The sequence below is a fragment of the Sturnira hondurensis genome, unplaced genomic scaffold, assembly GCF_014824575.4.
Source record: "Sturnira hondurensis isolate 20B ecotype Veracruz unplaced genomic scaffold, ASM1482457v3 Scaffold0006496, whole genome shotgun sequence".
NCBI lineage: Eukaryota > Metazoa > Chordata > Mammalia > Chiroptera > Phyllostomidae > Sturnira > Sturnira hondurensis.
In genome coordinates, this window is record NW_028079127.1 from 19,653,646 (window position 1) to 19,675,100 (window position 21,455).

General features: G+C 52.5%; 1 protein-coding gene across 2 annotated transcripts; it reads left to right on the forward strand.

Annotated features, from left to right (window-relative positions):
- Positions 1-314: 314 nt before the first annotated feature.
- On the forward strand, positions 315-17,105 carry TRAIP (TRAF interacting protein). 2 transcript variants are annotated; one of them, XM_037049689.1, is made up of 16 exons: positions 315-687; positions 5,633-5,690; positions 6,148-6,231; positions 6,792-6,863; positions 8,160-8,199; positions 8,747-8,874; positions 10,077-10,171; positions 10,620-10,733; positions 11,435-11,522; positions 12,130-12,219; positions 12,608-12,696; positions 13,654-13,809; positions 15,671-15,719; positions 15,971-16,120; positions 16,250-16,300; positions 16,515-17,105. In XM_037049689.1, exons 1-16 carry the CDS (start codon positions 590-592, stop codon positions 16,632-16,634), a joined length of 1,482 nt encoding a protein of 493 aa, XP_036905584.1. In that variant the 5' UTR covers positions 315-589; the 3' UTR covers positions 16,635-17,105. The 2 variants fall into 2 exon arrangements, with proteins under 2 accessions (XP_036905584.1, XP_036905585.1); XM_037049690.1 differs by lacking the exon at positions 6,792-6,863 and having other exon boundaries at positions 318-687.
- Positions 17,106-21,455: the final 4,350 nt, after the last annotated feature.

Consider the following 21,455-nt stretch of genomic DNA (forward strand, 5'->3'; position numbering starts at 1 on the left):
ACAAGGGCTCGTCCAATCCGAACTCAACCTTCAGGTTCTACCTCTACGTTTCGTGACGCCACTTCCGGCCCTACCCCGGAAGTCGAGCTGTAGAGCCAAATTTGAAGGAGCTGAGGCGCGGGGACGCAGCCAAGAAGCTGGATCCTTCGCGGTTTCCACGGCTGCCTGGGCCCGTTGAGTCCAGTGATCATGCCTATCCGTGCACTATGCACCATCNGGCCGAGGAGCCGGTGCCGCACTGGTAAGCCTCGCATCAGCTTTGGTTTGCTCCTCGGCAGCAGCGTAGCAGCTCCCACTCCCGATCCTGCGCTGGGCCCTTTTTGAGCTATACAAGCGACTGGTTCTGGCCCGCGCTCCACCCCGTGATTCTAATTGGCCGCAAGGCCGATAAGCCCCGCCCACAAGGGCTCGTCCAATCCGAACTCAACCTTCAGGTTCTACCTCTACGTTTCGTGAAGCCACTTCCGGCCCTACCCCGGAAGTCGAGCTGTAGAGCCAAATTTGAAGGAGCTGAGGCGCGGGGACGCAGCCAAGAAGCTGGATCCTTCGCGGTTTCCACGGCTGCCTGGGCCCGTTGAGTCCAGTGATCATGCCTATCCGTGCACTATGCACCATCTGCTCCGACTTCTTCGACCACTCGCGCGACGTGGCTGCCATCCACTGCGGCCACACCTTCCACCTGCAGTGGTGAGTGACCACTGTTTCGGGGCTGGGCACTTTCTCCAGTACGGCTACAGGAATGTGGGGTGTCGGCCCCTGGGCTGCCAGCCCCCGGATCCCGGGCGGGTGATGAGGATGGCACTAGACGGGGCCCCACAGGAGGTTTCCGACCTGGGCAGAGGAGGATCAGGGCAGGCTTTCCTCCGGAGGTGACAGCTGAACTGAGTGAGTCCAGGGGGACCGAGTTAGTTCAGTGAAGATAGGAGTAGGGACATTCATGATCGGCTTGCGAAGAGATGTGACTTCAAAACTATTAGCCGGGCGGAGGTGAGCTTTCACCAAACTGACGAGCCCTTTTGTTTCTTCGAGGTAGAAACCTGTTAGGCCTCTGGCTACCCGATTTGTTGGGGTTTGCTTGATGGTTTGGAATGCTTCTCTCCAGAGTCATCTCTTTGGTCAGACACCGCAAGCAAAACTCAGTTAACACCTAAGGACAAGGAGGTGCTCCCTGATCAAGCCGTGCTGCTAACCCTATGGGACCATTCTATTGAGTACAGAGGGTTGGCAAAGATTTTTCTAGCAACTGCGGATGGGCTGGTTCAGAGCCCCTTGGCTCCTTTATTTATTGTGGTAAACTATGCATAACAGACTTTACCATTATTTCCTCTTCCTTTTTTTTTTTACTGTATATATATTTTATTGTAAAGGAATGTAGTATACAGTTTACCATTTTAACCGTTTTTGGACTCTTACAAAGTATTTAACAAAGAAAATTCAGTATGAAAAAGTACACAACCCTATTTTATTTATTTTTCTTTTCCTTTCAGATTTTTTCTTTTTTAAATTTAATTGTTGTTCAAGTAGAGTTTTCTGTCTTTTACTCCCAGCCCAGCCCAGCCCCCCAGTGCTCCCCACCTTCNCCCCCCCCCCCCCCCCCCCCCGCAGTTGTTGTCCATGTGTCCTTTATACTAGTTCCTGTAAATCCTTCCCCTCTTTCCCCTGAAATTCCCTCCCCTCTCCTCTTGGGTCACTGTCCCCCTGTTCTCTATTTCAGTGTCTTTGTTTTCCTATTTTAAAATAGACCCTTTGGAGAGGGGTGAACACAGCCATTGTTTATACTCTCCCTAAGGCGTCTAACATGATAGTGTTTCCCCCTTTTGCCACCATTTCAATGTAGTCCTGTTGCCCACCAGTTGTCATTATCTATCCATATGTTTTCTGGCACAAGGTTCGTAAAGGAATCAGATTCCTGCAGTATTCCGTGGACATGGATGCCACCATCTAATTTCAATAACTTTTTGTCTATAATTTTAACTTGGGAGCTCTGTGCATGGGGTTGACTTCCTGAGCTCAAAGATGCCTTCCATTTGGACCACTTTTAAGTGTACAAATCAGTGGCATTAAGTATGTCAACAATGTTGGATAACCATTACTGCCATCTATTTCCAGAACTCTTCCATCACTCCAGAGAAATAACACTGTACCATTAAATAATCGCTCTCTATCCCCGCTCCTCAAAGCCCTCGGAATCCTCTGTTTTATCTTCTGTCTCCTCAAATTTTCCTATTCTAGGTACCTCATAAAAGTGGAATCATACAATAGGTGTTTTTTTGAGCCCAGCATCGTGTTTTCAAGGTTAATCCATATTGTAGCATGTATGAGAATTTTATTCCTTCTTTTAAAGAACATTTTTTAATTCTTAAAAAATTGATTTGAGAGAGAGAGAGAGAGAGAAGCCGTGGATTTGTTGTTTCACCCGTTTGTGTAGTTACTGGTTAATTCCTGTAAATGGCCTAACCTGGGATCAAAGCCACAACCTTGGTATCTGGAAACTCTCTAATCACCTGAGCTATCCGGCCAGGGTGAGAGTTTCATCCTCTTTTATGACTAAACAATATTCTGTTACACGGAAATGCCATGTTTTGCGTATCCCTTTATCTGTTAATGAACCTTGGTTTGTTTCCATGTTTTGGCTACTATGAATTATGCTACTGTAAATATCGGTGTACAAGTGTATATGTTTGAGTCCCTGCCTTCATTTCTTTTTAAAAAATATTTTATTCATTTTGTTTTTAGAGAGAGGGAGAGGGAGGAAGAAAGAGAGAAACGGAAGCATCAGTTGGTTGCGCCATGACCAGGGACTGAACCCTGGCTGGTGCTTTGACTGGGAATTAAACGAGGACCTTTCACTTTGTGGGATGACGCCCAAGCAACCGAGCCATTTCGGTCAGCTTTCATTCCTTTTGGGTTATACCCAGAGGTAGAATTACTGGATCCTATAGTAATTCTATGTTTAATTTTTTTGAGAAACTGCCTTCCTGTTTTCCACATCAACTGCATTAGGTTTCCAGTTTCTCCACATCCTTGTCAATACTTGTTGTTTTCTGTTTTTATTTTGTTTTTCATAATAGCCATCTTAACAGGTGTCTTCTTTTTTAATGTGTGTGTTTACAGCTATCAGTTTCCCTCTTAGCACTGCTTTTGCTGTATTTCATAAGTTTTTGGTATATGGTGTTTTTACTCTTTGAAGGTATTTTCTAATTTCCCTTGTAATTTCTTCTTTACCCATTGGTTGTTTAAGAGTGTATTATTTAATTTCCTTGTATTTGTGAATTGTCCGTTTTTCTTCTGTTACTGATTTTTAGTTTCGTTCCATTGTGATCAGAGAAGATACTTTGTATGATTTCAGTCTTTTAAAATTTATTAAGATTTCTTTTGTGGCCCAACACGTGGTCTGTCCTGGAGAATGTCCCATGTGCACTTGAGAGAAATGTGTATTTGGCTATTATTGGGGGGAGTATATGTCTGTTAGATCTAGTTGCTTTATTTCATTGTTCAAGTTCTCTGTTTCTGATTGTTTTGTCCATTATTGAAAGTGTAGGGTATTGACATCTTCAATTTTTGTTGTAGAACTATCTCTATCTCCCTTCCATTCTCTCCAACTTTTTAAATATATTTTTGGGCCCTGTTGTTAGGTGCATATGTGTTTATAATTGTTATTGCTCCTTGGATTGAAACTTTTATCAATATATAAAGTCCTTCTTTGTCTCTTATAACCTTTTCTTTTTTTCTTCTTCTTCCTTAAAGTCGATTTTGTCTGACAATTAAGTAGGCACTTTAGCTCTCTTTGTTAATGTTTTTCTTATCCTGGTTGGGATTCATTAATAAATTTCTTCAATTTGTGGAATGATTTCTTTAATTAGTTTTGGAAGATTATCAGCAATTATCTCTTCATGCATCACCTCTGTTCCTTTATCTCTTCTAGAGTAGTTCCTCATTTCCGCTCTAACAAGCTACCGCTCATTGACTTCGTGACTTCCAACAACACTAATATGTCATCCTACAGTTCTGGAGGTCAGAAGTCTGAAATGGGTTGTGCTGGGTTAAACTCGAGGTTCGTAGGTGGGACTTCCCTTTGGCTCACGGCCCCTCTCCCCACCTGCAGAGCCAGCTGTGTTACCTCTTCAGATCTCTCTGTGTGACTCTGACACTCCTGCCCCGCTTGTAAGGGGCCTTGTGATCACATGCGGCACACCTGGATGGGGTAGTCCCCTAGCTGAAGACTCTTAATAAACCACATCTGCAAAATCGCTCTTGTCATATAAGGTACAGTGTTCACAGGTTTTAGAAATTAGGATGTAGACTTCTTGGGGGAGGACATTATTCTGCCTCCCATTCTTTCTGAAACTCCGATGAGGCGTGTGCTGCACTGTCTCACAGCATCTTCTGTGCCGCTCACATCTCCTTAGTTCCCAGGGTTTCCTCCGCCCTGTTGTTCAGTATTCAAATTCTTCAGCTGTGTCTAAACTGCTCTGAAACCCATCCACTGAATTCGTAACTTTGGCCATTTTGTCATTATAGCACTTCTGTTTGGTCGCCTTTTATTTTCTGATTCTCTACCAATATTTACAATCTTGGTTTGATTTATTTTGCATGGCATGTCGTGGCCTGTGTCCGACGTCTCTGTGGGTGTGTTTTCATTGGCACTTCTAGCGTTTTTTTTTCTTGTGCGACTGTAAAAAAACGATTTTGTTGAAACGTAACCCATCACATAAAGTACACATATAGTAAAAGTACGGCTTGCGCAGTTTTCACAACCTGAAGGAGACAGGAAAGAAGGCATCAGCGCTCCAGAAACCTCCCTGCGCGCCCTTCCCGGTTCCCGCACACCGCCTCTCCCGCACACATGAGGATGCCTGCCGTCCCGACTTCCAACAGCATAGATGAGTTTTGCCTGCTGTTTTACTTTATGTAAATGCAGTTGTACACAGTATACCTTTTTTTGGTATCTGGCCTCTCTTCCTCCGTGTTACGTTTATGTGATTCTTTTGTAACATTCTTCTTCATTGTAGATTCATCCATTCTCATTGCTGTATAGTATTCTATTGTGCATGTTCATCTTTGATTGTATGTTGTGTATAGTACCTGAAAAGGCATTTACAAAAAGAGGCCTGGGACGATGGTGTCACCCTCTGGAAAGCCCCGTTTCTTCCTGTCCCTGGGCGTGGGCGAGTCCACTAGTAGGGGATGGCTCTAAAGTTTAGGGCTTGAAGTTTTGTTGGACCAGACAGATAGATGTTGCAAAGCTGGGCTGTGTTTTGCTTTTACTGCTTCCTGTTTCACTTCTGGTTTTCCCTTCCTTTGAGAATATAGCCTTCCAGAGTCCCAGCTAAAGAGGGGGTGTTATTAGGATCCCTGTCTCTGAGGGACTCTGGGTTTTGACGGTCACCCCCCGTCAAAGCCCAGAAGGTTCACAAGAGAGCAGCTCAGTGGCAGAAAGGGCCAAGCCAGCAGGGCCAGAAAGGGGCATTGTGGGGTGTGCTATCACTGCCCGGGGTGCTGCCCCCGGTGTGGGCGGGCATTGGTCCAGGAAGGACAGGACGGGCCCGTTAGTGGTCAGCATGCCTACCTGGCCTGTGTGTCTCCAGCCAAGCCACAGCTCACCAGTCTGTTCTTCTGCGTCTCATTGCAGCCTCATCCAGTGGTTCGATACAGCACCCAGTCGGACCTGCCCACAGTGCCGAGTCCAGGTGAGGGTGGTGGAGTAGAAACACCACAGCTCAGACACCTCTTCCTTGCCAGCGAGCAGGAACGAGGAAAAGTCTCTGAAGCTGATACCTTTCTCTGACCCCTTTGGACCCTCGTGGTTTGAGGCTGGTTGAACCTCACTAGTGCTTTTCAGCGGCTGGGCAGGTTTGGCACCCTTCCCTGCCTTTCCCTATTTTCTCAATGCCCGGTACTTAGAGCTGGGGAGTCTTCTGAGTGGTCACTGTCTGGGTCCGCAGAGATAGGACTTCGGTAACCACCAACCAAGAGTGGCACCAGCTTGGGGCACCGACAGGGCTACAGAGGTCATGTGCCTCCAAGGAACACAGTGTGAAATGTCAGGTCCGAGGACAGACCAGGCTGCGTGGTAGGCTGCATGTACCCCTGTCCTCCTCACCCATGACCCAACCACACACTCACACTTTCTTGTTCCCCTTCCAGGTTGGCAAAAGGACCATTATCAATAAGCTCTTCTTCGACCTTGCCCAGGAGGAGGAGGGTGTCCTAGATGCTGAATTCTTAAAGGTACCCAGAATGTATCTCATGCTACTGAACCCCCCGCCCTCTGAGAGTTCTTTCTGCCCCCACCCAGGGAGAGTACCCAGAGTAGGAGGTGGATTTCCACAGGGGAGACTTTGCAGAAAGCTCAAGGCAGAGGCAACGAGAGCAGAGAACCAGGGAGATCAAGAGCGTCTTTGGAGACATGCCCAGTGAGCCTTCCCTTTGGGACTTCAAAGCAACTCCGACTCGGGGTCAGAGTGCCTCTCTCAAGGCCCCTCACCTTGCCAAGGCTCTGGGACCATCCCCCATGGCCCACTTTGCTGCTTGGACAGTCAGGGGCAGATTAGAAAACACTTCTAGTCCTCAGCCAGGGAAGGTACATGGACCCTTTGTTTATAAACCTGGCTGTGTCTCAAAGCTGCCCAGGGGGCTCGGCACGGGCTCAGTGCCTGTGCCTTTCCCAGGCCAGGAATAGAGGGCAGAGCCCTGGAAACAACATGTGCAGCGGGGGTAGAAACCCCCACTGCAGGCGAGGGTGGGTGCATCCCCTCCTACACTCCTACTGCTTTTCCTCCACATCTGAGATGCAGCTTCCTTTGTGCACAAGGGGCTGGATTGGCAGAAACCTCTCGAGGAAGTGGGATTGGGGTTCGCAAGTGAGCCTGGGCTGTGAGGGTTAATTTGCTGGGCATCTGTCAGATCAGGGCTCATTTGGCCCTGGCTCCAGGGTGCCATGATGTCCTTGAAACCTCACTGCTTCAGGAACATGGAGCTTTTGTGCTTAAAGCCAGCATGTTCATCGTCATGGTAACTGCTCCCAGTTTTAAGCCGTGTTCTCCCTGTGATACAGGCAACAAAGGCAGCTCCATTTCTTTCTGGCTTTCAAAGTCAGATCTAGGAGACAGGGAGGCAAGGGCTTGGAACGCATCCTGCTTGCATGTGGCAGGAGCCGGGGGCCTGGGGCTAGTTTTTCTTCTCAGGCAGCTCCTGCACGTCCTTCTCAACCCACCACGTCCACCTCGAGATGCTCAGCCTACACCGACCAGCCCAGCCACCGAACATACCTGCCCCAGAGTCCTGAGTGGAGAGTTTGGCCACATGGGGCTTATCCCCCTACTGGGTCATGCATGAGGTTCTGAGTCTGTGTTGATGTGGAGAAGATGATCTGGAGGAGGATTTGTCTGGTTCCATCCAGCTACCCTTGGCCAAGCCTGTTGCTTCTGCAGAGCCTACTTTTCCTGCTTATGGACGAGACCCCCTATCTTGCCCACGGAGATGCTGAGTCCTCTGGACTTCTGGACAGGAGCTGGGCGCAGCTCTGCCCCAGCCTCTCCGCGGTCCTGCAGCAGTGCTCCTCAGTGCACACATGGGCTCCAGGGGCTCACACAGCCTGGCTGGAACATAGCACATATCTAACCCAGCAGCCCGAAGCTGCCAAAGCTCACTGACCATATTCACCCCAGGGCTGGAAGATCTGTGGCACACAGAGCCAGCTTAGAGCTTGGACGAAAGGGGGCTGAAGCAGGCAGGACCCCAGGGTGGAGGAGTGGTGGCCCAAGGTCCTTGGCCATGCCCACCTTGTGTCCCCGCCAAGGGCAGCTGGTGCCCAGAGAGGGTGTGGGCCAGCCCAGGGCCGGGAAACCAGTGGAAGCCACCACCAGGGCACTGAGCGCACAGGTCCAGCCTCACATCTCCTACTCTGTTCTGCCTCTTTCCCTGTCTGGGGGTCTTGTCCCCGACATCATTTCCCCCCTGCTTGCCCAGTTTTTAAAAAGGCACACAGAGTTGAAGCAAGGCGTATCTCTGCATCGTCAGCTCAGTCTGGCCCTAGGGTGCAGCAGAGAGTGACAGGCTTCATCCTCCCCTCCCAGGGCTGCCCATAGCCCATGGGAGGCCGAGGGGAGGCCGGCCTTGGTATCTTACTGCTGCTTATGGTGGGTGTTGCCTTGCAGAATGAACTGGATAACGTCAGGGCCCAGCTTTCCCACAAAGGTGAGTTGGCGAGAGACAAGGGGCTGTGGGCAGCCTCGGACTTGGGAGCTGGTGGGAGCGGCACTGGGGGGAAGCTTCCAGTCTGCTGGTGGGGCCCGGCCCTGCCCTGCTCTGTGCACCCGAGTGTCTTGCCTGCGCTCGTGACTGAAGGGGAGAGGAAGGGCTGGTGACCAAAGCCATCCACCTTGCCCAGCACTCAGGCTGGGAGGGGCTTCCCGGTCCACCGGAGTGTGTGTAGGAGGGGTTTCGGCCACGGAGTTTGGCGGGAACCTTCATGACTTCTGGGGGTGATGATGCAACTAGACCCGTGGGAGTGGGGGGCAGTGGAGTCTTTACTCAGGTGGACCAAGCTGCAGAAAGAGGGTCTTGTCCCCTGAATGAGACTCTAGCCTGGCTTCCCTGCTTTGGGGCGTGCCAGAGAGAGAGGCCCGCCCCCCATTTCTCTGGCCTGGGACTTGTTCCTCACCTCTCTCTGGGGTGGGGCACTGGAGCCCAGAAGCCTGGGTTCTCATGCTGACCGTTGGATGAGCACGTCTCTTTTCTCCAGAGAGGGAGAAACGGGACAGCCAGGACATCATCGACACTCTGCGGGCCACACTGGAAGAACGCAACGCCACTGTGGAATCTCTGCAGGGGGCCTTAGATGAGGCTGAAATGCTGTGCTCCACCCTCAAGGTGCGTCCCTGGGTCCTGTGGGCGCAGTTGATGGGGGACCTAGCCCCAACCCTGGGCTCACCACTCTGGGTTCGACGGGTTCTGCCTGGGCAGCAGCTCAGTGTGTGCCGTTGTAAAATGGAGGTGAATCCCTTGGTCCCCAGGCCCCCCCAAAGTGTACCCACCCAGCTCATAAGAAAAAGGCCACATTGACCACACCTATAAATTTTGTCCCAAGTCTGGAGAGGTGAGGGCTTCCCCACACTTCATGGAGGGGCTGCTCAGCCATGGCCTTGGTGAGACTGGGCCATGTTTCCGGAGTGGTTTGTACTCCACCAATGAATTCAGCCAGCCTGGAGAAACTGCCATCGCACTCTAGTCCTTGGTCGGGCTGCTCTCTGGAGCCAGATCAAACAGCACTCCAGGGAGGAGCAGAGGCCTTTGAAGTTGGCTGTGCTGAGCTGACCGGGCAGATCAAAGCCTGCAGAGCCAGCTGTTCTAGATCCAGATGAATTTTCTATCAGCCTGGGTTGGTGAGCCTCTTGCTCTCCAAGGGGCATGAGGCGATTGATCTGAACCCACAATTGGTATTCTGGCCTTGTAGCCGGGAGCGGTTGTCGCAGGATGCCGTTTGAAAGGGGAAGGGAGGCATCCTTGTGAACAGAGTGGGCCCCAGGTGTTCATTGTCCATGTTCCCGCTTGGTGGCTGGTCTGGACCACGTGGCCTAGCCGGTGCAGGGGAGGGAGTGCTCAGCACCTGGCTGCAAAGCAGGCACCTCTGACGGCGTTCCCAGAGGTGGAGTGGTCCTGTGCTGAGGGCAGCCTGGCTGTTGCCTCTGGCTCAGCCCTACTGTCCTGGCCACTGTCCATGAGTCTGGATGGTGGACAGCAAGTCCTGGCTTTGTGCTTTGGCCTTCTTCCACTCCCTGCACAACACGCGCATGAGCCCGGGGCACAGGAGTGTGGCAGCCCACAAGGGGCCTGTGGTGCTAGCCTCAGGCTGCACCTATCGTAAGACCTGTGTCAGGGGATGTAAGCAAGGAGGTGAGGCAGCTGCTGGCCTAGGGCCTCTTAGCGGAAAAAACACAAGCTAGAATGGGGCCCAGGAGCCTTGCCCCCTGGGGGTTGGGGACATGTGGTTCTCAGCATCTGCAAAAGCAGAGAGTCCTAGGGTGGAGTCACTCTCTGAGCAACAGGTATGTGTGGGTGTGTTTGCTCTTCAGAAACAGATGAAGTTCTTGGAGCAGCAGCAGGATGAGACCAGACAGGCACGGGAGGAGGCCCGCCGACTCAGGGGCAAGATGCAGACCATGGAGCGGTGAGCTTGGAGCCGGGGCCGGCCCTGTGCCTTGGTCCCAGGGCCTCCGGGTGGCCCAGCTCATAGGACCACAGCGGAACCTGAGTCACCTCTGTGGCTCTAATCTCCATAGGCCTCAGGGGGACTCAGGTCAACTGGGTCTCTTTGCTCAGGCTCTGGGCACTGGTTGCCTGTGGATACACAATCTGGCAGGTCTTTTGCTCCAAAAACTGCTCTCCAGGGACTGCTGACCTTGAGGACCTCTGTCAGACCCCGTCTTCCCCAACAACACCCTTGCAACTGTTTTCAGCTCTGCTGTGGGGCCTTTCTTTGGGCAGACCCGCCTGCTAAAGCATCCTAGCAGGCCAGGCTGTCACCATAGCAACAGTAGCAAGGGGAGGTAGAGCTGCACTGGGTACCTACCCATCAGCCTCCAGATTTTAAATGCCGTGGGCTGGGTGTTTTTCAGGATTGAGCACCTACTCAAGAGCCAGCGGCCTGAAGTGGAGGAGATGATCCGAGACATGGGCGTGGGCCAGTCAGCAGTGGAGCAGCTGGCTGTGTACTGCGTGTCCCTCAAGAAGTGCGTCCTCTGGCCCCTCTGTCTAAGCCTAGGAGCCGAGCCACGGCACCCCAGCCATGGCTTTCCACCTGCTGCCCCTCTCTTGCAAGGCAGAGCAGGCGGAGTTAAGGGGCAAGCTCTGGAGCCATGCTGCCTCAGTTTGAACCCTGACCCTCCCTCTCACCGTGTGGCCAGAGCTGTTTTTTAGCCTCTGTGACCCTCAGCTTACTGAATGGAGATAGTGACAACTAGCCTCAGGGTTATTGAGAACTGGGTGATTATAGCATTATTCTAAGGAGGCTTGCACAGCTCTGGGCTGTCAGCCCCGTTGCAGTATTGGCAGCCCATTTCCCATCAGCAATGTTACTGACCCTGCCTGCTTGTATCAGAAACTTCGCTCAGATTCTCCAGTACTAAGGGTGGGAGGTTGGGGAAACAGCCACTTAGCTGATGGGCGCTGAGGATCTGAGATGCCTCCTGTGGGGGCCAGGTGGTGTAGGGGGCCTCCGGGGTGAGGCTGGGGCTTTCTGCACACCTTCTCAAACCACCAGCACCTGCAGGGCGCTGGGTGCAGGACCCTCTTCATGCCAGCCTGCTGAGCGCAGGCGTCAGAGTTGGAAAGAGAGCAGGGGAGGGGCTGGGCTGGGCTTTGTGTTTGGCTGGTGCTCAGTCTGACCGGTGGGTATCGTGTTCTGACCTGTCTTTCTTTGGCCCCTGTGTAGAGAGTACGAGAATCTGAAAGAGGCACGGAAGGCCTCAGGGGAGCTAGCAGACAAGCTGAAGAAGGATTTGTTTTCTTCCAAAAGCAAGGTACCTTAGTGGGGAGCAGAGGGCGAAGGGAGAGGTGGCTATTCTTTTTCCATGCTTGCTCACATCTCCTGAGCAAGGCCATGGGGCCTGGTGGTGCAGCCGATTCCATGGGGCCGTCAGATGAATCATGGAGACGGGTTACTGGCCTTCACTGGCATTGGCTATGGCCACGTGGCTTGTCCATTTAGGGTGGCAGGTCACGCAGGTACTGTCCTAGTACATTCTCTCTTCTGCTCTTCCTGGCTCCTGGGTACCTCTCAACTAGCAGGAGAGCACAGGTCCCAAGTGCGACAGCTGCAAAGGTCTGCTTTTCTACCAGGTCCAGAGTAGGAGGGCTCTTAGAACCTGACTCGGTCAGCACCGCCACTCTTATTTCTGGGCCCAGCACGTCCGTGGCTGCAGGGTATAAGGAACAGCTCTTGCTCCTGGGCGGCTCCAGAAGGACATTGCTGGACTACAACTCATGCCCCTGGAGCTGGGGCCTCCTGCATGTGTCCCCATAATTTTCTGGACCCTGGTCTACCATGAGCATGTGCTGGGTAGCAGCTGATGGGGGCGGGGCACACGGCCACCCCTGGCCCATCCTTTACTCCCTGTGCTTTTGTAGTTGCAGACAGTCTACTCGGAACTGGACCAGACCAAGTTGGAGCTGAGGTCAGCTCAGAAGGATCTGCAGAGTGCTGACAAGGAAATTGCGGTGAGGGTCACCCCTGGCTGAAGGGGAGTGGGGTGGTTTGTGTGCCCTCCCAGAGCACCGCTGGGCTAGCTGTGTCTGGAACCTGTGTGCCAGTCGGCGCTGGTGGTTCTGGGCTCCATGCATCCTCCTGGGTCGGGGTGGGTCAGGACCTTGACCCTGCTCTGGAGCCTGGGTAGACAGCATGGCGGGTCTTCACTCAAAGTCTGTCCTGGACCTTCAGCTCCAGGACCAGCGGAGGAAGCGCCTTGCCTCCACAGCCCCACGGTGGGTTCCAGGCCTCGTTCTGTTCCCAGAGGCCTCGCCTGCCACGTGCTGTTCAAGTTCTCAGCAGTCTGCCTGCACTTGACGCCTCGCCTTTCTTTCACACTTTTCTCTTTCCCTCCCCAAGAGCCTGAAAAAAAAGCTGACGATGCTGCAGGAAACCCTGAACCTGCCACCAGTGGACAGTGAGACCGTGAACCGCCTGGTCTTGGAGAGGTTGGTTGACCCTCTGGGCTGGTGCGGGCCTCTAGCTGCAAGAGCTCCCCAGGGTCTTCAGTCCCCCTGGCTCTGGTGGGGTGGGTGGTCCACTGGCCGTGAGGGTGGTGGTGCTCCTGCACTGGGAGACAGCGAAGACTTAGCTGGAAAGCAGCATTGAGGCAAGTTCCGGGCTCTGACAAGGAGAGGCCAGGTGGGCCAGGGAGGGCCTACAGACGGTCGCAGAAGGGAAGGCAGCGTTGACTGCCTCTGGGCAGCTGTTTATGGGATTGCCCACCAGATGCATCTGTCAGCCCCAGATTCTGAAACAAACAGGAAACCATTGGCTAAAGAATTCCCCTCTGGTCCTGGGAATGCATGCATGGGAGCTGCCAGCAGAGGGAGCCAAGAGGCAAAGGGATGCAGGTCCCTGCCTGGAGCAGACATCCACCCCAGCCTGCTCCTGAGTGTTCAGTCCTCAGGACAGTCTCTCACCTGGCTGCCCAGATGAGGCCCCAGCACCCAACGACCCGGCCGGCCTCTTACTGACCCACTCAGTGTCCTTCGGGAAGTCGTTCTGTGCCCTCTTCCCTGCGTCCAGTTAGCTGCTGGAGCCTGCCCTCCTAACTTACAGGGCCTCCTGCCCCTTTCCCTTGCCACTACCTCCCCATTCGGCTTGTGGCCCATCCTCTCACTCATTCTATTCTGTGTGGGCCTGCAGCCCCCCGGCCACGCTTCTCCTAGAATTTCGGGGAAATCTATGGGAGCCGATGGTGGTTGCCTGTTCCATTTGTCGCAGTAGGGTTATCCTTCACACCCATCATTTCAGGGTGGCCTCAGGAGGTGACTAGCACCCCCAACTATACAGAGGGTATTTGGAAGACATCAAGGACCCCATGGGCCGTCTCTGATGCTTGGGGGGCTATTGTCCCGGGCTGCCCCTGTGGTCCTGAGTAACCCACCAATCTGTGCCTCTAGCCCGGCCCCTGTAGAGATGCTAAACCTGAAGCTTCGGCGGCCAGCCTTCAGTGATGAGATCGACCTCAATGCCACCTTTGATGTGGACACCCCCCCAGCCCGGCCCGCCGGCATTCGGCATGGCCATGCCAAGCAGCTCTGCCCAGAGACGGCACAGTAAGCAATAGCCCCTGGCCCTGTCTGCAGCCTGGAGGGAGGGTGGCTAAGAGATCTCTGTAGGCCCTGCCCTAGCAGCTCTGAGCAGCTGATGGGGCGGTGAGGGTCGCCCGGCCTTGGAAAGGCTTTGGTTTCAGCCACCTTTCCTTCCCTCTCCTGAGTACACTCTGTCACAGCCTTTCTCACTGTGTCATCGCCCTTCACCATCACCCTTCAGGCAAGGCCGTTGGGATGTGAATTGGAGAGAGTGCAGGGGTCCCAGTGGGGGCAAGCATTGGCTAATGGTGTGATGGGTGCGTGCTCTTGGAATGGCTGCCCACCGGGGTCCTGAGCCAGGGTCCTGCACCTCCTCCCCCTTTGTGTGCCTCTCAGACTCATGTTTGAGGCAGGACTGTCTCAAACCATGGAGCCCAGGCCCACACCCCATACATGGGTGGCCCGCCGGCAGGGGCAGGTAGGAGAGGCTGTGTGGAGCTGCGGGGGGGGGGGGGGGGGGGGTTGGGCACTCACTGGGGTGCAGGGGCACTGGGAGTAGGGAGGCTTTCTCCTCGGCCAGTCAGTCCAAGTGTAGTTCAGCGTGGAGAGGAGAACGACTCTCGCACATACACATATAGGTGGACACATCTCACGAGCTCAGGTCTCGTCCTCGCATACGTGGGTATGCGCTGCTCAGGTAAGGGGGCTCCAGAGCTGAGCAGGTTTCCTCGTAGTCAAAGACTTTGGGCCTGTGAGAAAGAAATTGAGATGTGAGGCCCTGGAGACGGAGGAGGCCCAGGGAGAGGGCAAAAGGGACAGCGGCTGGGCTCCTACCTCCCCGGACCGCAGGGGTGGAGGCACCTGTGCTGCACGGTGATGAGCAACACACCCAGCGCATGCGCATGCACGCTGCAGTCGGGGGCCTTCCCAGTGCCCGGTCCACACTCTCGCCTCTTCGGGTGGTCTTTTCTCTAGTTGGAAAGTGGGTACCTGGGGCCTACAGGTTGCTGGGCCTTTTAGAGACACTGCTACCATCTTTAGGGCCTGCAGAGCATGAGGGAGCCTGGGATCCCCCCAACTTGGATCAGCCTCTGCAGACTCAGAATTGCAGCAAACGAAGGGTCTTCCCATGGTATTCATGTGGCCCCACCACGGCTCTGGGGACAGGAGCAGAGGGTCCAGAGTCAGCAGGCCCTGATCCTGCCCCTGTGCTCATGGCTTTGAGAAGCCACAGGGTCAGCTGTACATCACCATCCTCCCACCCACCTAGGAAAATACAGGAGAGAGGGTTTCTAGCTGCTGGGGTCCCAGGAATGGAACGGAAACACTGCACCCAGCTCTGGGGCTAAGGATGGGAGGCCAGGGCCTGGGGCCATGACCTGTTCTGCCCCAGGCCCCGCCTGCACAGAATATCTAGATTATCTAGGGAGATGGCCTGGCCCTGTGTTCTGAGAGTGCTTTGTGGGCTGCTGAATTTACTGAGGGCTTCCTGGAGTGGTAGCCCCCCCTCTGGGCAGACAGGACGAGGCCTGAGCTCGTGAGATGTGTCCGCCTATATCAGGGCATGGCTGAATGAGTGGGGCTGTCCTGCCCCACAGAGCCTGGGACATGGTGAGGTGCCTGTGGGTTTGGGGAGCGTTGGAATTAGCTTGCCCCCAAGTGGAAGCCATAAGACTGGGACATGGTCCAACCTCTTCTGCCTTCACCACTCTGGCAGCTGTGGCTGTCTGACAATTCATAGATGTGCACCTGCAGAGGGTCCTGAGGAGCCTTGCCTAGCACGACAGCAGCTGTGCCACACGTTGGCTCTGCAAGGGGCATGTCCTGAGCTCAACCACCCTGTCCCGGTACTCGCTCACCTGCCCGTTGCCCTTATGTCTCACAGCTCTCCCATTCAGGACGCTCCCAAGAAGGTGCCCAAAGTCTGCAGGCAGGTAAGGCCCCCCAGTCAGTTGCCATCCCGTCCTGGCTCGGACTGAGTGTGAAGCCAGGCTCCCGTGAGGGAAGGCCCTCTCAGCCCTGGCCCAGGACCGACGCCCTTCGGAGCCACCCTTGGAACCCTGCTCATGGTCCTCCCTGCCTCCCGGCGAGGCATCAGAGGTCCTGATCCTGTCCCACCACCACTGCCCACCCCTCCATGCCACCCTCTGGCTCATCAAATCTGGCTCTGGCGTGTCCCCTGCAGGAGACCCAGCTCTCGCTGGGTGGCCAACACTGTGTGGGAGAACCAGATGAGGAGCTGGCTGGCGCCTTCCCTCTCTTCATCCGGAATGCCGTCCTGGGCCTGAAACAGCCCAAGAGAGCCAGGGCAGAGCCCTGCCGCAGCACAGATGCAGTGAGTATGGCTTCCCACAAGTGGCAAGTGCCAGCCCTCTCGGGATGGGGCGCCGTGGCCAGCCACCGCCACTGCCCCCACGCCCCCCAGCTCATTAGCCTGGTTCACTCATCTCTTCTTTTCCTTTAGGTACGGACCGGCTTCGATGGTCTTGGGGGCCGGACAAAATTCATCCAGCCTGTATCCTTGTTCTGTGGCTCTGGGCGAATGTAGCTATCAAGTCCACACCATCCCTTACTGGAGCCCCCAGACCATAGCCTGCCGGGGCCTGCAGCCTCACATTTGCAGAGCCAGGCCTCGCTGAGTACAGCAGGGCAGCCCACCCCCAAGTCTCAGCCTTCCTGCCCTGCACCTCAATCCCCTCTTTCGGCCTTATCCTTGACATCTCCTTCAGACTGACACAACTATTATCCGCCCACTGCCTGTGAAGCCCAAGGCCAAGGTGAAGCAGAAAGTGGGGGCCAGGAAGGGGCTCCCTCCCTCCCAGGCCAAGCTGGACACTTTTCTGTGGTAGAGAGAACAGTGCATCTGATTGATGGCCACATAGCTGCCTCCGACTTACACGTCCAAGACTGGCTCAGCGGGGGTTTGTGGGGCAGAGCCCCTCTTCCAGGACCAGCCTCAAAGGCAGTGGTGGACAAGCAGGTGGGGCTGAGGGTAAGGCCTAGAGGATGTGCTTTTCCGTAGCATACCCTGGCCCACCCCCACCATACTGGGCCTAGCGGTCACCGTTGCCGCCAGCACGGCTTGCTCCTTGTTGTAAGCGCCTATTTATTGTCAGGACCACATGTTGGGCTGCTTCTGATCGTCCAGACTGGGTCGGCTGTGTGGGCCAAGGTGCCGGAGGCTTCCCAGGCAGCTTTAGCCTGCCCAAGCTCCTGCCTGCTTCTGGCTTCTTGCTAGGCATGGCCTGGGCCAAGCAGAATGAGGAAGGGGGGGCAGTGGTGGGGAGAGGATAGGGGCAAGTTTTCTGTGTTGAAAATAAAAAAAAGACTCTTTTCTTCCTGGGTCCGGGAGCATATTTGCACTTTGGAAACCGTTCAGTGTGACTTTCTAAAGCAGGACCTGCACCCAGGCTCGGACCCTCAGGCACGGAGCCCCTGAGAGGGCACGGGGATTCGAGCAAGAATGCAGTCACTGCGGCCTTGTCCGCAGACTGTCCCCTGGGCACAGCCCAGAGCCCTCTGTCGGGAAGTCTAAGGGAACAGCGCGGTGCCCAGTGCCTTTCTGCTTTTTCAGCCAGAAAGGCTTTGTCGGCCGTTAGCAGGGGTAGTGGGGCGGAGACTTCAGGGACACACACGAAGAACACGGCTTGCTTCCGCCCTCTAGGAGCAAAATTTGGCAGTCCCTGAGGTGTGGGAGACTCAGTCTCCAAAGTTATAATATGCTACTCAGAAGCTAGTTCTCCACCAAAAATTACAAAGCATATAAATAAACAGGAGAGTGTGGCTCATTCACAGGGAAGAGAGAATTCCATAGAAACTCTCGCCGACAGATGTTGGAACTGAAAAGTATAACAGATGATTCACTATTGCTAGAGTCACAAAAGTTGATTGCTTTCTTATATATCATCAGTGAACAATTGAAATTAAAAACACACTAGCATTTACATTAGTAACAAGAAGAGGAAGAAATTAAATATAAGTCTAACAAAATATGTACAAGATCTTTGTGAGGAAGACATTAAAACTTTGATGAAGGAAATTTTGTAAAGAGCTAAGAAAAGGGAGACGTATTCCAGGCACGTGGACAGGAAGACACAGTACCGTCACGACGCCAATTCTTCCAACTTGATCTACAGAATCGATGAAATTCCAGTAAAAACCCCAGCAAGTTATTTTGTTATCAACAAACTGATTTAAATGCTTATATGGAAAAGCAAAAGACCAGTAGCCAACACAATACTGAAGAAGAACAAGGTCAAGGACTGACATCCCCCAACTTCAAGGTGTATTATAAAGCTACACTAATCAAGATGGTATAGTACTGTCAAGTAAATAGAAAACTAGAGCAATGGAACAGAATAGAGAGCCCAGAAATAGGCCCATATAAATGCAGTCAGCTGATCTTTGACAAAGGAGCAAAGGAAATGCAGTGGGAAAAGGGTCATCTTTTCAACAATGGTGCTGGAACAACAGGCATCCACGTGCAAAAAAAACTCTAGACAGTACTTACATCTTCACAGAAATCAACTCAGTGGATCACAGAACCGACCGCAAAACACTGAGCAATAGAACTAGGAGGTAACAGTAACGGAGGAAACCTAGGTGACCTTGGGCTTGGTGATGACTTCTTAAACAATACTAAAAGCATAATCCATGAAAGAAAAATTTACATAATTTGGACTTCAATAAAATTTAAAATTGATGGCCCTGGCCGAGTGGCTCAGTTGGTTGGGGCATCCCAATATGCTGGCGTCGATGGTTCGATTCCCAGTCAGGACACGTACAGGAATCAACTGGCGAACACATGAGTAGGTGGACCGACAAATCTCTTGCTCTTGAAACAAGTAGGTAAGTAAATAAGTAAAACTTCGGCTCTGTGAAAGATGCTGTTAAGAGAATGAAAAGCTGAGCCACAGATTGGGAAAAAATCTTTGCAAAAACATCTGGTAAAGGACTGAATCCAAAATATAGAAACAACTCTTACAATTCAACAAGAAACAGCTCCGTTTAAAAATGGGCCAAAGTCCAAACACACACCTCGCCAGAGGTGACAAACAGATGGCAAATAAGCATGTGAAAGACACAACATCATGTAATTAGAGGGGTGCGAATTAAAACGAGGAGACACCGCCACACACCGGCCAAAGGGCCGAGACTCAGCACGCTGACAGCACCAAGTGCTGGTGAGGGCGTGGAGGGACGGGGCCTCATTCGTTGCTGGTGGAAACGCTACATGCTGCGCTGTGGCAGTTTCTCACAAAAGCTAAACACGAGCCTGCGATCATGCTCCTAGGTATTTACCCAACTGACTCAAAAGCGTACGGCCACACAAAACCGCTCACAAACACCTGTAGCAGTTTTATTCATAATTTCTGAAAAAATAGCCCTGGCTGGTGTGGCTCAGTGGATTGAGTGCTGGCCGGCCAACCAAATGGTTGCTGGTTCAATTCCCAGTCGGGGCACAGGCCCGGGTTGTGGTTCCGTCTGATCCCTTGGGGGCGAGTGCCAGAAGCCCCAGGTGACGTTTCTCACATGGGTGTTTTTCTCCTTCTCTTTCTCCCTTCTTTCTCCTCTCTAAAAATAAATGAGTAAAATCTTTTTGAAAAAATCAATGGGTCTAAGAAAAAAATCACAGGGAAATTAGAAAATACCTTGAGGTGATTGAAAAGAAAAACATCAACATTTATGGGTTGCAGCAAAAATTGTACTGAGAGAGAAATTTATAGCTATAAACACCTACATGTAAAAAATATCTAAAACCAATAATCTCACCGTACTTTAAAATTTTTTTTAGTTTGTTGATTCTAGAGAGACAGGGAGAGAGAGAGATTTGTTGTTACATTTATTCATGCATTCATTGGTTGTTTACTGCAAGTGCCCTGACCGGGGACGGAACCTGGAACCTTGGCTTATTGGGATGATGTTCTAACCAACTGAGCTGTTTAGCTAGTGCCTCACTGTACACCTTGAGGAACCAGCAAAAGAAGAGCATCTAACCTCAAAGCTAGCAGAAGGAAGGAAATAAAGATTAGATGTAAATTAAATAGAAAAATGTGATATTGTGAACTATGCATGATAAGTTCATGCAGTGTTTGGTCTTTGTCCTGGCACGGAGCTCCTAAACCCTTGGACTTCCCTGAGATGAAACGGAGGAAGGTCTTCTGTTGTGGTAAGAAGTGACCTTTGGAAAGCACCAAAGGACGGGGGCTGCTTGCCAGTGGAGCCAACCCTGTGATTAGGAGGGGGTGGGAATTTCGGTCTCATCCACGCCCCCCCCCACACACACACACCTCCTGGGATGGGAGAGGGTCTGGAGATTGAATTCAATCACACCAACAGCCAAAGATTTAATAATCACACCTGTATAGTGAAGCTTTCGTAGTAACCCAAAAGGATGGGGTTTGGAATGTGTCTGGTTTGGTGAACTCATGGAGGTGCTGAGAGGGTGGTGAGCCAGACAGAGCAGGCCCCTCCCCTGGCCCTTTTCACCTACCTCTTCCATACGGCCAGTCCTGAGTCATGTCCCCTTGTGATAAACTGGCAATGTAGTCAGCAAACGGTTTCCCTGAGTTGTGTGAGCTAATGAATTGAACCTGAGCAGGGGGTTATGGGAACCTCTAACCTGTAACCAGCTAATCAGTAGTACAGGTGACAACCTGGACTTGTGGCTGACACCTGAAGCTGGAGGAGGAGGGCAGTCTCACAGGACAGAGTCCCTGCCCTGTGGGAGCTCTGCTGTCACCAGGCAGACGGTGTCAGAACTCACCTGCACCATGGGACACAGCTGGTGGTGGACGGCCTGGCAGTGGGGAGTAAACACACATGTCAGAACTGGTGTCCGGACCCCAAAACAACGGAGAAGATAAAAAAAACCCAAGGCAGTTTCTTTGAAAACATCAACAAAATTGACAACCTTTTAAATAAACTGACTAAGAAAAAGAGAGAGAAGACTCAAAATCTCAAAATCAGAAATGAAAAGTGGGGACATTTCTACCAATTTTACAAAAGTAAAAAGAACTATAAGGGAGTATGATGACCAATGGTTCACCAACACATTGAATGACCTAATTGAAATGGACAAATTTCTAGAAATACAGAAACTAGCAAAACTGACTCAAGAAGAAACACAAAATCTGAATAGATTTATACCTAGTAAGGGGATTAAATAAGTATTCAGTGAACTGCCCCGACAGAAAAGCCTGGAGCCAGTTTCAGGGGTGATTCTACTGTCAGCAAGCGCAGGTCCGGCTGCCCGCCTGGGTGAAAGCCAGCCCTAGAGGCAGGTGCTGACAGAAAGGAAGCTGGTTTCATTCGGACACCGACCACCTGGAAGATGAGAGGCTCACATCTCAAAGCCCATCTCCCTCTTTCGGTGGAGGCAGAAGTTTCTGTAAGGAGGGAGAGGAGAACAAAGGTATCGGGAAGGGACGGGTTGCAAATTCCTCTACGTGCGCACGAGCACAGCCTGTTCCAATAAGGCAAGTGTTGGATGGTCTGGTGTGCGTCATCCTGGTTAGTCACCTGGGCTTCACGTCTTCCTGGCCCCGCGGCTGAAGGTCAGCAAACCTCCTGGAGCTGGGAGGCCTGAAGGTCAGAGTGAGTGTCTTTTGAAGTCAGTTCCTAGGATTCCTACACAAACGCGCTGTTCCTCTACCAGCAGCGTGTGAGTC

Excerpts from the sequence above, each read along its gene's own strand:
- TRAIP (XM_037049689.1), top strand. The coding sequence starts at position 590 with ATGCCTATCCGTGCACTATGCACCATCTGCTCCGACTTCTTCGACCAC. Across the intron at positions 6,864-8,159 it reads AGTGGGATTGGGGTTCGCAA|AATGAACTGGATAACGTCAG; the intron begins GTGAGCCTGGGC and ends GTTGCCTTGCAG. Across the intron at positions 12,220-12,607 it reads GTGCTGACAAGGAAATTGCG|AGCCTGAAAAAAAAGCTGAC; the intron begins GTGAGGGTCACC and ends TCCCTCCCCAAG.